This window comes from Eurypyga helias, unplaced genomic scaffold (assembly GCF_000690775.1).
Source record: "Eurypyga helias isolate BGI_N326 unplaced genomic scaffold, ASM69077v1 scaffold2269, whole genome shotgun sequence".
In the NCBI taxonomy this organism is placed as follows: Eukaryota; Metazoa; Chordata; class Aves; order Eurypygiformes; family Eurypygidae; genus Eurypyga; species Eurypyga helias.
Genome location: NW_010273749.1, coordinates 52,298 through 67,725, shown reverse-complemented (window position 1 = coordinate 67,725; position 15,428 = coordinate 52,298). Strand labels below are relative to the sequence as shown.

The following is a 15,428-nucleotide window of genomic DNA, read 5'->3' as shown; positions in this document are numbered from 1 at the left end:
TCAACTCAAATTTTCACGTTTATTAAGTTTCTCAGTATACCAAACTGCACTTCAAATGCAAGAACATATTCTAGTAAACTACTAATAAAAATGACATAGTTAAAATACAACAGAAGCAAAGCCTGACCTGTGGGTAAGCTGTGCCCATGCCAGACAGCACAGCCGAAAGAACATCTCTTCCTTTTTCACCTGCTCGGTTGGACACAGCAAGTTTCAGCAGGTCAACCATGACTCGCGTGTCATCTGGTACTAAGAGACTAGTAAACTCATCCAAGTACTGTGGTTCGGGGCCAGACACTTTACTTTGACTTTCTACATCCTACAAAACAAATTGCAGAAAATATTGGGACAGTGAAGGTGAAAGAAGTATTTTCAGTGAATCAGAACAAGGTCAACTGTCTGAAGAAGTTTAAAGGTAGTTTAAAACACAATCTGTAAATCAGGGATTATATGGCCCTAAAATTAAACTCTTGTTAAAACCACTTTTCAAGTGAAAAAGCCTTCTTAAAACTAACCTCCTCTAATGTCAGACCGAAAAACCAAAAAATATGTCCCTCTGTCTTTGGGTAGATTTTTTAAAAATGTAGTCATTTGTAGAATAACTTTAGAAGCACCAAAAAAAAAAAGTGGGGCAAAAATGCTTGATAAAAGCATGGTAAGGACTTAAGGTTTAAGGAAGGTATTTGACAACATTACTTCTTTGGTTTTTGTCATGGTTTCTGCAATGATACTGGCAGCTCCGGGATCATCTGTGACTGGAATGAAAGGACGGGAAGAGGCAGCAGCAGCTGAGGGAGTTACAGCAGACGGTGTCACAGCATCTTCTGAAGAAACAACCTAGCCAAAACAAATAATAACTAACAAAAGCCACAACAAGATACTGTAAAAACTTTAAGAGACTAATTATTCAATAGAACAGCTTATGTTCAAAGACAGCAGCAATTTAAAAACAGCCATATATTCAAAAGCAACAGATTTGCTTCTTATATTTTTAGCTTCTATTTTATGTTCCTAGCATGGCAAACCAGCCGACACACCCCGCCCCATCCCCCAAATGCCAGTTGCTCTAAAAACATATATAATAAACATCAGTGCCTGCAGAAAAGTCTGCCATGTCAAACTAATAGTTTGTTAAAGGAAAATGTCTCTTCAGTAGCAAGTCTATTCTTTTTTCTGCTACCGTTAGCAGTTGGGAATCAACAGAGCAGAATTCCATTCGGGCCCACCTGTCCACATTAGCTGATACAAGTTTACTATTCTGTTTCATTAAATAATTGTCAATTACCCCCTTACTCTTGACTTTTTTTTTTTTTAAAATCACTCCTGTGAAATGAATTTAATATCTGGTGAGAAAGTTAATATTTTCATGTTAACTCTAAAATACTACTACAAATCATCACAATTGCATTTAAATCACGCAGTGTATTCTGGAAAAATTAATTTGAGACTTTACCTCCCCTCTCCTGTCCTGCCACGGGTTTGGGCTCAGCCTCTCTTCTATATCTCCTACAAGCATGCATTCATCTGCATTTGCAGGGCTTCCTGCAGATGCAGCATCTGATGGGGGGGCTGGCGATGATGAGGGACATTCTACTGGTGCAATCATACTTGCAGGCATCAATGCTCCAACAACTGCATCCCTGAAATTGTTTAGGGCAGGTTAATATAAACTGAATTATACTCCCTTGAACTTGGGAAAAAATGTTAGCTTATCTTAATAAAATAAGGAAAGGTTTCCGAACTCTGGAATTTAGAGAGTAGTTTATCTCCATTCTCCTTTGGGCCTGATGCTTAAACACTGTCTTTTAAGGCCATGACTTTACTTGAGCTCCTCTTCATAAATTTTAGCTCAAATACTCTGTTCTGCACCACCAACAAAGAGGGCACTGTAAAGTTTTATTGTGCTTTCCACCCTGCCCCCCACTGCTTCCTCCGTATCATCTATCATTGTTTACTTGCAGTCCTTTTACGTTTTTTACTTGAGCATTCCAAAACAAACGTTTTTTTTGCCCCAGGCACTGGGAGCTTCTGTAAAGAAAACATAACAGCATAAAGCTAATATTAACGTCAAAAGTTAATGAAGCTTAGGCCTATCCTGAGGAGTCCAAACTTGTGAAACAATTTATACCTGACTCAAGAAACCCTAACAGATGCTAAGCTGTGTCCCCTTTTGCTCTGCAAAAGACAAGAACGTCTGTGTGCCTACCTGGCATACATGATTTGTAATGCCATCAGTATATGAGATAATGCCTGCTGCTTGGCAACATTCCCATCAAGCGACAGCAGAATCTTGGCGAGAGAAGGGCGATTCGGCTTGGAACTGTTTGCCCCACTGATTTTGTTACTGGCAGCAGAAGAATCTGCATCTGAAGGAACACCTGGAGTGAGGGGTGGGTGGGGGAAGAGAAGGTGAGCATTTTCCTATGGTGTAACACATAACATGAAATGAGATAAATCAGTTCCAGTTAAGTCAGAAAGGCTGTAAAACCAACTCCACACTAGATTCTTAAACTGCAGTGCCTACAGTTACAATGTCAATACTGAGGCTTTGCAGCAAGTGTTCCACCTCGTTAGTTACTCAAGAAGATTCAGGTAACAGATACAAATATTTTGGTCATCAGCATCTAAACAAGTTTTACTCAGAGAGAAATTTCTCAAATAGCAAGAATATTTATTAGGTACTCTTAAAACCCCTGCTCAAATATTCTACATATGTAGTTCTTGAACTTTTTTAAGCTTCATTTAAACACATAAAGTTGTGGGGGTTTTTTTTGTTCATGAAAAAGTTTCATTAGCAAAATGTTGGGTGCTTTTCTGTTCAACACAAAACATTGCTGGTTTGTCTCACTAATTTTTAAGTTGCCTACCTTCACAACAAAAGGTAACACTAGCATCAAGAATCACAGCAAGAAGTAACATGTAAGAGCAGCAGTATTACAATAGCATCTATCAACCTTTATGGAGGTAGCTCCATAAAGCTCTATCCCATACTAAAGACTAAGTCTTCGGAGCATTTGATAGAGCATGTTACATTTTAATTTCCTGGAGAACAATAAAAGTTCAAAATAATGCTACTTCTGAACAAGTTTTACAACTTCCACTTACAGGAAGAGGTTTGTTGGGAATTTTTTAGAGGTTAGTATGTTTTTTGTTGTTGTTTTGTGGTGCTTTTCTTAAACATAGTTTTCTTTCTGCACTCTTCTGTCACCTATTAAACCAAACACACAACTAACTCTTCAATGGCAAAAGAAAAAACCACACACAACAAACCAACCCACACCAAACAACGTAAGGCAGTAAATACCAACCAAGATAAGAAGCACCTAAAGGGTCCCTCGCTGTCTGGAAAAGTACTGGTTCATGAACAGATGGTGTAGCTACATCCACTGTTGTCCATGCTACACTGTGGGAAGACCCACAGGCAACCCGAGTGATTTTCTGGCCTTCTAAGCCCTGGACCAGAGTAGGCTTTCTGTTGACTGTAGTAGTTCCATTGCCTTGTTGCCCATGGTCATTGTCACCCCAAGCGTAAACCTGCCAGTAAACATTTCCACATATTACTTTGCTTCACTGGCTGCCTCACTTAATCGCTTTCCTTAAAATTCCTACAGAGGTATCTTAGTGATTTGTATTATTATCAGGGACAATTTAGAGAACAATTGCTGCACCTTCCCCCCTCCGCTCCCCCTCCCATTAAATAATGCAGGCATTATCATACATTGAAAGCAAAAAATAAGGGGGGGTGCAGGGACAGAATCAAAGCAGCACTTTATCAGATGATTCATAAATTACTGCCAATTCCTAAATTATTCAGTGTTCACAGTGAACAGTATGCTAGAATAAGTAGTTGCACAGTAATTACATTGGGGATCTGAATCAATACTATGCTAATGCTGGATCACAGCAGAAAAATCTATCCAGAATACTACGACTGCTTCTGCATTTCAAGAGTGAGAAGCAGGGAACTGATGATGAGATACCACATAAACTAGGAAAACACTTCAAAAGTTACGACGACAACAACATTTAAATTCCAATAGTAAAATAAAAGCTAATATATTTTAAATTACAATCATGCTCATATTTTAACCAGGACTTCAAAAAGAAAATAAATAACATTAGCAAATTTTATTCCATTTAATCAGCACTGATACTATTAGTCTTTGTCCTCAACAGCTTAGTTTATTCCTTTCTAGATCAAGGAAAAAGGGGAAAGGAGGTTGATGCACAACGTACCTGCCCAGTATCAGTAACAGCTAGACAATGGAGTGCGCCAACAGCCACATGCACAATCTTTTTACCCCTGAGTCCTTCCACAACTTGCGGCTTTCGTACATGCACATCTGTGCCATGGCCCAGCCTGAAGTAGTCACCCTTACCCCTGCAAGGGATAGTAAATGTACAATTCGTAACAATTACACTGTTTGCACATTCCTCTGTCAGTGCAGCTTCCTAAGCCACAATACTTAATTTATCACTGGGATTAAAGACAAGCACCAACCAGCAAATACTTCAAATCTGAATTACAAAGACCTAAAAAGGAGAACAACTGCAGTTCTATGACTCTTAACTTTTCACCTCAGTACAGAGCAGGAATCATTATGACTGTTTTCCTGGACACAGTGCAACTGCAATTACATTGAATTTCCTCTGTTGCAGAAACACTGCAGCAATAACACTTACAAAATTGATGTGTTTTGATAGACTAGGACAGATACATGTTACTGAAGATAAACCTAATAACATACCCTTTAACAAGGCTATTCACATTAAAAAAAAAAAAAAAACACACAAACCCATGAACTTAATGTTTTCAGAACTGGATTTTTTCAACTGCTGCAAGTCTTAACAAAGGTAGTCAAGCCTCCAGAATCTAAATTCTTCTAAAACCGTTACTGTTATACATAAAAAGCGCTAAAAATACAGCATATGCAAATAGAGCATATAACGTGAACACCTTAAAATGCCTCTAAGAACGTCAGTAAAGAGTAAGACTTCTTCCACTGTGTTTTAGCCACCACTCACTCAGTTCTGCGGCTCACCACCACCAATTTTTCCCATGAAAGGTTATGTTATACTGGAGGTGAATCTGATATATAGTACTGTCACCTACCTGAAGTTATAAGACAGAAATTGTCATTTTTCCCTCAAACCAGTACAAATTCAAGAAGGTAAGAACAGAAGTTTAGAAGCAACTCAGCCATCCTTACGTGCAGATATGCACAGCTGTAGCAGACACAAAAATCTCCTTGCAGACCTGTAATGTCATGAAATAGCTGTAGATTTTACTACTAAACCGGGGGAAGGAATGAATAAACAAGAATTTTGCAAGGAGTTCTTAAAGACTGCCAAATTCCCTTTCTTCTTACTCCCTTCATCACTACAAAAAATAATTTAAAGGAGGGAAGAAAGCAAAAGAGAGAAATAGTTTACAGTGGCCACACCAAAAATGCCACCAGAAGCTGTCATAGTGGCCACAACAGAAATGACATCTCTGCTAAAATTCTTCTCCCTTTTAAGAAAAGAAGTAACTGATTAAAATGGAAGTTTTGTTGATTTCCTTCAGACACTTCAAAATTGCTGGCAAATAATACAACAAAAATGACCATTTTAAGTCTTCTTAGCTTTGATATAGATTAAACAGGTCATAGTCTTATTACACAAGACCTTTATCTGGTTAGAGATCTGAAATTGATCTCCCATAGAGTAAGCTCTCAAATTTTACAGAAAGGTTTATAGACCAGCTAGGTTTGTGTTTAAAACAAAGCAGAAGCAAGCAGATAAGTGTGGGGGGGAAGGGCTTCTGAATAATATTCAGTGATCAGCTCATATCAGTTCTTGCTTCAAGGTATCATTACTGATAACTCTGTGGCCTTCTGAGCAGCAATGACTTTGGTTCCAAGGAAGGTCCTCCCATATCCTGTGAACTTTAGCTTCCTTCCTTACTCTACTACCATCCTTACTCTGTCTCTCCTTTAGCTGTAGGCTGCATACTCCAATATAGGAGATACACGAGCAGGCTGCACAGTGGGTTCTCTTTTTCCCACTCCACTCTGAAGTCCTGAAGTAACATGCCTTCACACACTCTGTTGCTCCCAAGAGAAGGAATGTTGATCATCTTCCTCTACTAAGTAAGACCCAGGCATCCTAAGAGAGTATAATACACAACTGAGCATGCTACAAGACAGAGTGCTAGAGAAATTGAACAGATCACAGCTTGTCTGGAAGAGCTGCTAATTTAAGAGACAAAGCACACAGATAAGGAAGAGATAGAGTTAAGACAGTCAAACAGCAATAAAGACAACATATAAGTGGCAATTGCTTTGTTAATACTTTCTGGCCAATGTAACGTACCATGTCCATACAACTCCTGACTTGGTCAGTGCCAACGAGAACTGTGCACCACACTCGATCTGGCACACGCCTTGGCCGTTCAGTCTTTCAATGTTCTGAGGAATGTTGCATCCTTCACTTCCTCCTCGGCCCAGTTTTCCAAAATCACCATCACCCCAAGAAAACACCAAACCTAACAAACATCAAACTACAGATGAAACAATGATCACTGTATTCCCATGGGCTAAAAAGCTGCTGGAATAAGATATTCCTACCTTCATCTGTCAAAGCAAGAGTCTGAGCATCTCTGCTTCCACATGCAACTTGAATAACTCTGTGGCCAAGGAGCACTTTAACCTACAAAACAGAAAAAATAAGCAATACATTTCAGAGAAATTATGTTTTAAAACCTTACAGACATTTTCAAGCTCTTATGATTGATCTTGTTCATTGTGCCCAACACAAACATGCCATTTAGCAAAGGGTTATCAAAAGCCTTGCTCAGTCAGGATCCAACATCGCTCAAAGACAGTGGAAGCTTCCAGCTGTGTATCAAAGTAGATGCAGGACATGAATGTTCTAAACAGCACTAGCCATTCCACATCAATTCCAAAGAAAGAGAAATAGTGGATCCCTTGGGACTTTTTGAAATAGTTTGACTGTTATTAGAGGTATGTGTACCAAAACCTAATTTTGAACACTCCAAAATCATGTCTTCATACTGGCTTTATGTTTTTCACCTTTACTTTATTTTCTCATTTATTTACAAACACACATGTTCACATTTCATCAGAGACAAGAAACATTTATTTTACCATCTTAGGCTTCAGCTGTGTGGCATTATCCCCATGTCCTAGCCTTCCATACTCTCCAAGTCCCCATGTGTACAGTTCACCGCTGGAGGTAATGGCAGCACTGTGGGAACTGCCACAAGCAATATCACGGATGCGTTTGGTTTTCAGTGCTTCTATCAATCTGGGTTTATCACAGTTCCTAGAATAAAATGAGTGAAGAATTCATTGCATTATGAAAGAGTTGCAAAATATACTCCAACCTTCATAATCAAACAAACAAAAAGAAGTGTAATAACTAACAGTAACCTAAAGATAAAAGATGGAACATCATGATTCCAAGATGTACTCTTTAGTAACACCATAAATCTAAAGTTTACACTATTTTAATGTACTTCAAAGTTTATTTAAAGAAATATTTTATGTATACACTGAAAAACTTGGATGACGAAGCCAAAATACCAAAATGATAAATAGATTAAAAAGTGTATAATACAAAGTGGAAACTTACACCCTGTCATTGCTCACAGTTGAGTGCTTTGTTAGAAGTAATTCTATCTCTACCCTGTGGCCATAGAGCCAGACAGTAAGATTAGGAGGTGACACTCCCATCCCGACTTTGCGTTTCATGAGAGAGAAATTAGAATCTGAATTTACTGTTAGGTTTCTATGACAGTACTGGCAACTTTCACTAATCATACCGTTACAAGATTCTCTAAATTCAGGGAAGAGTTTCAACTCAAGTTTTGCCAATATTGACTGTGTATCAGAGCCACTATTAAGGTTTTATAAAATCATGTGTGGCCCCTGGGAAATTTGTTCCCATGAAATGCCCAACAGTTCCAAGTCTCACTTAATAAAACTACAGAAAATATGAGGCAATTGAAAAATAAACAACGATACTGCTTTAAAGTGGACTTCCCTTTTTATTGATCTGACACATGTACTCTTATGAACATCTATCTGTTGTCATATATTAACCATCTGAGTTGGGCACTGTAATTTCTTGTGTATTCTGAGCAGGTCTTCAAAATACATCAGAATGACAGACTTTCCTGTATCACAAATTGTCATACACTGCTAAAAAAAAAAAATCCTTTCACAACAATTTTTTATTCTCATTGTATTAAGAATCCTGTCATCGTCAACAGTGGTGGCCAGCTGTCTTGTAACATTCCACGCAAATGTTCTCTTACTAAATACAAACAAATTTGGTATCCTTACATCCGACTGAAGTGACCGAGTTTTCCATCATCTCCTTCGCCCCATGAAAATACCTTTCCATCAACAGTTAACGCCATAGCGTGCCGGCCACCTGGAAGTGTGAACATAAATCTAAGTTGTCAGGCTTTCCAGGTCGCAGGTCTAGGAAGAATCTCAGAAATTTGACATTGCTGTTGTTCTACAGTGTAATTATATGAGCCTCTCAACCCAAAACAGACTACTTATTTTCTTCAGAGTCTGTATGTGGTTTAATTTAAAACATAAAAATCTTGTGAGAGTAGTTTTCCTGGCATATTAAAAAAAAGGCAAATAATCACTCGATTCGCTGTTTTTAATACTGAATTAAAAAAAAATAAAAACTAAACCCACCATTTAGCCATATTCAAAAAGGAAAACACTTTCTTCAGATCAGACTGAAAAACTATTAGGAAGTTATCAAATTTAACTTCCAGCAAGTAAGAAACTATGTATTGTCTAAATTCATAGATCTTAGTAACAGAACCTTTACATTTCATCTGAAATTTTATGAATGAGACAGAATTTAATAACTTGTATTTATTTTTTAAGAATTTTTACAGTATCAGATATGCTATGGCATCACAGCAACCAAAAAAACTACAAAGCAACCATTTTCAGGCTTAATATGTTTTGGATGCATATGTATGCAAGAATAGAAATAGCCAGTACCTGAGTGAACAGCCACCTTCTTTACCACATAGTTACTGAGAGCTGTAATCTGGCGGGGAATAGGCACAGTTCCACTAGATATTCCTAAACCCAGCCTTCCATTTGTGGCTTCTCCGCAGGCATATACTTTACCCTCTACAGTCACTAAAATGAGGAAAAAATATAAAGTAAGTTTGAAACACCATTAATATTACACAACTGGAAATCTGCTTCTGTCCTTAAATTATATTTATTCAAAACTTCTATTACCTGCAAAAAGGCTTTTAGATCCTCCAGCTACCTGAACAACATTCAAGGCAGATAAGGTTTCAGAAAAGGAAGGGACCTTTATCTAGAGCACACAGGAAATAAAGATCATTACATTTTAAGTTTTATACCTTAAAAAGAAGGCCTATTCTTAAGTAATAAACCAGTTAATCTAACAGGTACCTTTTTTAATATATAAAACTCCCCATATTATTCGGTCACTTCACACATACCAGTTAATATACACCAGGTGAAAAAACAAAAAACCAAGAAAAGACATTTAATACTGAAACCATGATAAATACCAAGCCTGAGAAAAAATGAAATGGAATATGAACAAGGATTTTCCTATTAGTAAAGTTTTCTTGAGAAAACCAAACTCAGTTTTGAAGAAGCACACAACAGCAAAATAAACCTAGTTAAAAGTGTTAACCAATACACTTCAACATACAGAACCACAAAACCACAACTGAGTTTTTCAGTAGCAAAATGCTTTAATAATCTGGATTAGAGATCAACTCAAGGGGAAAAAACAAACAAAACCCAAACAAACTTAAGCTTAATTTGATGCACACAAAGTCAAAAGGACCAGAAGTAGTATAGAACGCTACACATTTTTAGAACAGTTGGTTCACTATTATCTAAAACAAATTATTAAGTGGCTGCTAAAAACTGAGTTTCAGAGTAACGAAATTCAGTTTCAGAGTATTATCCAAATTTTCTCCAATTTTCCACCCAGCAGACATCTACATGTCTTAACCTTTATATATTATTATCAAAAGCTACAAAGGCTAGGTTTTAAACTTTAAAATTCTGATTAAATTTTAATTAATTTTGAATTGCGGGAGACTCGTACATTTCAGTTTTACCCTAGAGTTTGAAAACAAACATACCTTGGAACCTTTTAGGCCTCCCAATTGGTCTTTGTCATTCAGTCCCCAAACAAAAACCTTGGTTCTTATTGTAGCTGCCGATTCCAGCCCAGCTGCCTTCTTTCTAACAAGGCTGAGCATAGTGAAAAAACAACACCAAAACAGTTTAGCAACCTGTATGCTATAACATAGGCATCTTTTTACTGTATTTACTGATTTTACAGTTTGGAACAGTTTCAGTACTCAAACTACACCACCACAGCTAAGCGGTGTTTTGCTGATTACCGGTAAACATACACGTGCCACATAGCAAATATAAACACATCAAGTTTTTAGCTTTTTCAACTCCAGGTTTACTGTAGAAGCAGAAGAGTCACACAAAATGCTACCCTCTTTCCAGTGTGATAATTTTGAAGTTATTTATCAACAAATGACCTACTTACAATTCTGACAAACTAAGATACTGATTTCTCATTACTACTATTCAACCTAATTAAGCTGTTCTTCTTACATTGATCTTCTGATTGGAATATATAGACACTAAGGTACTTTATCATTTCCCCCTCACCCTCTAGAGTTACCCACCTCCCAGTGTTAGCTTTATCATCATCCTCCTCCTCATTATCAGAAGCAAGGAAAGGGACTGCAGCCAAATCTTCATCCTCTGCACGTATACGTCCCAGGATGCTGAGGCCGTGTATTTTGCAATCAATCCCAGAGCTCCTGCACTGCTTGATTGCAATCTCAATATACCTGTGGTACTAAGAAGAAAAAACTAAATTGCCATCTTTTGGGTCCTATACAATTTTATAAAACATAGGAAGTTGCTCAGCTTTGTCACCTTAACAAAAGGAAACTGTTGCTTTAAACATGTGGCTGTTTGGCTCTACATAACTCATACTTTAAGATAAACGTAAGACCTCATTAATTTGAGAATTATTTCACTTCCAATTTTCTAAAAATTCATTATGCATTCCTTCTTGCTGTCACTGAAAAAGATCAGAACTACTATCCAAAATAAGCCTTCTCACCCACCAAAATCCACCCCAAAAATTAAGTTTACTGGGATGTCTTATTGATTCATAGGTATATTGACTTAGAACATAAAAACTGAAGTACCTTTACTAATAAGGCTATTACAGAATTACACTGAGATTTGGTAAAACTTCACAGGATAATTCACTTCACTGAACTGCCAGAAATAGTGTTAATTTAAAAAAAAGCAAAATACAATGCTTTAATAATCACAACAGTGCTTTTCATCAGTCTGTTGCAGCAAAATATTTTTCTGTTGCACACAAGAGTAACTCTCACACAAACTTCACTTACTTCTGTACAATCACTAAGTAGAGGCACTGTGGTGTCTGTAGGGTTTATATTGATTGTCTTTAGCTCTATAAGGTTATTTAAGGAATTCCCCCCTAGAAAACAAAACATGGAGAGAAAAACATTTGAAGAGAGGGTGTTTGTTTCATAAACAGGCACTATGCATGTTAAATAGATGACTGTATTAACTGAAACTAGTAAATACCAACTGCCAAATGCACAAAGAAAAGGATTTCTCAGACTTCTCAGAGAACATACACATACCTGAAACTACGACTAAAGATGGCATGTAACTGCTGTCTGCAGGGTCCACCATCATCTTCAGTCTATGAACAAGAACATCTGGAAAAATCTCCAAGCGAATCCAGTGCTAGGGGAAACACACAGAATTTCATTTTCAGGTAGTGTTGGTAGGACCACCATATGGTTAGCAAGAATAAATATGTGCTGGTTTTGCAGAAAGTCTGAAAAACATTTGTGAATGGTACACAACAGCTGCAGTGTATGGGAACTGGCAAATGAAAAATGACCTTGTGAACTTCTCACCTGTCCAACCGCCAAATGCCAGAGAAACAGTTGCAGCAAATTATTCATTTCACCCAAGAGCAACACCATTCAGAAGGCTGAGAAAGCACAATACCAGTGGAGATCAAGAAATGGGACATAATATGTAAACCTTTGACTGGTTTACATCTGTAGACAGCCTGACGGAAGGGTACGTGGGGATATGCTCAACATGGCTATAAACAAAGCACACTGGACAGAAGCCTAGCTGCAAATGTCGGTGCCTAGGCTGGCCACAGAGCAGTGCTGCAGGCCAATAAAACCACTAAGCCATGGACTAAAGAACAGCATTTATTTGGTTTTGTAAATGATCTGGATCCAGGAGTCAAAAGTACATTAAGCAAATTTGCTGATGACACTGAACTAGGAGGAGCAGTGAGCTCCCTCGAGGGTAGAGAGTCTGCACAATCACCAACTGTATGAAAGTTAACAAGAGCAAGTGCTGGATTCCCCACCTGCAATGTGGTAATCTTGCTTATACGTACAAACTGCAGGACACGAGGCTGGAGAGCAATCCCACAGAAAGAGATGCAGAGCTTTGGATTGATGGCAAGTTGAACCTGAGACAACAGTGTGCCCTAACATCCAATGAGGCCGACTGTGTCCTGGGGTGCATCAAGCACAGCTCAGCTGACTGGACAAGGAACATGACCATCCCACCCTGCACTGCACCGGTGCAGCCCCACCTGAAGTACCGCGCGCAGTTTTGGGTGCCTCAGTGTAAGGAGGACATCAAACTATCAGAGTGTGTTCAGAGGAGGGTGACCAAGATGGTGAAAGGCCTCAAGGGCAAATCTTAGGAGGCCACTTGGTTTGTTCAGCTTGGAGAAGGCTGGGGGGTGACCTCATCCCTGCCTACAACTTCAAGAGGCAGCACAGGAGGAGGTGCTAATCTCCTCTTTCTGATGACCAGCAATAGGACACAAGGAAACGGAATGATGCTGCACCAGGGGAAGTTCAGGTTGGACATGAGGAAAAGCTTCTTCACTGAGACAGTCGTTGGTCACTGGAACAGGCTCCCCAGGTAAGTGGGTCATGGCACCAAACCTGTCAAAGTTCAAGGAGCATCTAGATGATGTTCTTACTCATAAGGTTTAGTTTTAGATAGCCCTGCGTAGAGCAGGGAGTTGGACTTGATCTTAAGGGTCCTTTAGAAGTCAACATATTCTATGATTCTATGCATCTGAGAGAGAGCTTGGAGGCAGTTTTAGATAGTAATAACATAGATGCTTTTCATATTGCAACAAGCTCATTTAAGTAAAATGTAATAAATGTGATTGTTAAGAACAACAGTCATCAGCGATTGGACTGAAAAGGCAATTGTAACCATATAACCAACTACAGAACAGAGTAATTACCTTGTGTTTCAAAAATCACACAAGTTCGTTATAATTCACATGAAATAATTAGAAAAATGAAGCACAACTTTAAAAAGAAACATAGTTTTGTACCTTAGATGTCTGTTTTTACTACTCTTCTATCTTATACGAATGTAACAAAAATATTTCAGTAAGGTAAATAGTTACCTTCTTAAGAAGAAAGTATGCCAGAATAAAACAGTTATGGCTTAAAGTTACCTTTCCTTGTGAGCCAGAAGACTGCCAGCACTGCTCACTACCATCGATAAGACGTGAAGCCTGATTCACAGAGGAGGAGACATTCAAATTTTTAACTATTCTTGACCAATCATCCAATAACATTCCCCGCTGACTACTATGCCGTCTCTTCAGCTGCTTTCCAGAACGCCCACAAAACACCGGGGACTGACCTGTGTAGTTAATGAAACATTAAGCATGTACCTTTCTAAGAAAACTGCTTTTATTAAACGCATAAGCAATTTGAAAGGAAAAATATAACAAATCAGAGATTTCGGTTATGTAGTCTAAAAGTGGAACGCATGTCACACCAGTATGGTAATATAACGCAGACTTAAATGGCACAGCTCAAGATTTTATTTTTTTTAAAGGACATCACCTGACTAGAAGTTTTCATGCCTGTCATTTGGGATAGCTAGGCTTTCTCCTCTTACACGTAGGATTAATTTGTACCAAGAAACACTTGGTACACTAAAAAAAAAAAAGGAAAACTACTCTCTTCAGGAATGTCAGACACAGTAATTCCTAAAATCAAATGATAAAACATTACAGGGGCATGCACTGTAAACGGAGAAAATCCTTAAAAGACTCACATTCTTGACTAAGTACCCACTTGAAAGGGTTCTTCCTTTTTAAATACAACCGCAAATTTACAATATGTACTTCAAAATACAGGCCCACAAGACATCAATTTTTGTACACTACCATAGCATGCGAAAAATATGCAACCAACCCTCAACAGAAATCCCTTATGGAAGAACAGACATAGCTAGGTTAAAACACTCAAAAATTCCAAATCCTGTTCAAGAGGTGGTTTAGTGAGCTGTTGATTTCCTCCCTACAAAAGCCCACTTCTGCTTCCCACCACTGATCTTCAGAGCTTCCAGAAAGCCTGACTAAAAGAATATTGTAACTCGTCTACACTACCCAGGGCAACGGGAAGGATTACAGATTCACACCATACCAGCTGTGCAACCACATTAACTGATTTCTCAATGGAAAGTCTTTCTTACCCTTTAGACAACCCATCATACACAATGCAACGCATGATCATGATTTCTAGTAGGGAATCAGTTTTATTCGTTCTCCAAACCAGTTCAACTGGCCATATGTAAATATGAAGAGATTTAGTCCGGAAGCCAGCCTCACCTTGCAAATACTAGGGATCAGACTGATTTTTAGACAGATGGAGAGAAAAAAAATGAAGACTAGTGCCAGGTAACTTTTGCATCATAATGCAAAACCCAAAAGATTTGGAGTTAAAATGGCTGCACCTGTTCTTGCCCTAGAAACAAACAAATCTGGTTACAGGTTTTTCAAAAGGCTTCCCTTTCCTACCACACCTCTCTGAAGTCTCTATCATGGAGAAAACGAGTCAACGGCCATCACACACTGACAGGCAAAAGAGCAGGTGAGGTGTAAGAAGGTTTCTTAGGTATTTCAAGCGCACCTGCAGTCATGAGGATTAGATTCAGCTACATCAGGCTGACAGCAAAAGGCAGGAGGATTAAAGAATTGCACGTTTTATTCTCTGTGTAGTTGAAAACTCATTTCTGACAGAGTTACTGTCAAGTAGCCATATTTTTCAAGCTTTTTAAACACTACAAAGAAAAGTTAAGGGTTGATGTTTTGGCGCAGCCCAGCAGGTGCAACTGTAGCAGTGCTATGATCTACTAAAAATGTTTTGTTGTCTAGAAGGTCAGTCCAAAAACTAATTTCATTATGTTAATGAGCTGAAATTTAAACTGGTTTTTAAAAACAAATTCAATGCATTTAAAATTAATCTAAGA

General features: G+C 38.2%; 1 protein-coding gene across 1 annotated transcript in view; it reads right to left on the bottom strand.

Moving 5' to 3' along the window:
* HERC2 (HECT and RLD domain containing E3 ubiquitin protein ligase 2) overlaps positions 1-15,428 on the bottom strand; it is a 93,012-nt gene that overhangs the window by 26,535 nt on the left and 51,049 nt on the right. Inside the window, exons 51-67 of the mRNA XM_010159569.1 lie at positions 13,621-13,811; positions 11,744-11,849; positions 11,483-11,574; positions 10,739-10,914; positions 10,175-10,286; positions 9,285-9,366; positions 9,036-9,179; positions 8,349-8,439; positions 7,149-7,326; positions 6,609-6,690; positions 6,355-6,526; positions 4,237-4,381; positions 3,309-3,534; positions 2,207-2,378; positions 1,454-1,640; positions 697-837; positions 128-319 (exon numbers count right to left, since the gene is read on the bottom strand). Coding sequence (XP_010157871.1) covers positions 128-319; positions 697-837; positions 1,454-1,640; positions 2,207-2,378; positions 3,309-3,534; positions 4,237-4,381; positions 6,355-6,526; positions 6,609-6,690; positions 7,149-7,326; positions 8,349-8,439; positions 9,036-9,179; positions 9,285-9,366; positions 10,175-10,286; positions 10,739-10,914; positions 11,483-11,574; positions 11,744-11,849; positions 13,621-13,811 — 2,489 coding nt within the window. The remainder of the gene's footprint in view (positions 1-127; positions 320-696; positions 838-1,453; positions 1,641-2,206; positions 2,379-3,308; positions 3,535-4,236; positions 4,382-6,354; positions 6,527-6,608; positions 6,691-7,148; positions 7,327-8,348; positions 8,440-9,035; positions 9,180-9,284; positions 9,367-10,174; positions 10,287-10,738; positions 10,915-11,482; positions 11,575-11,743; positions 11,850-13,620; positions 13,812-15,428) is intronic.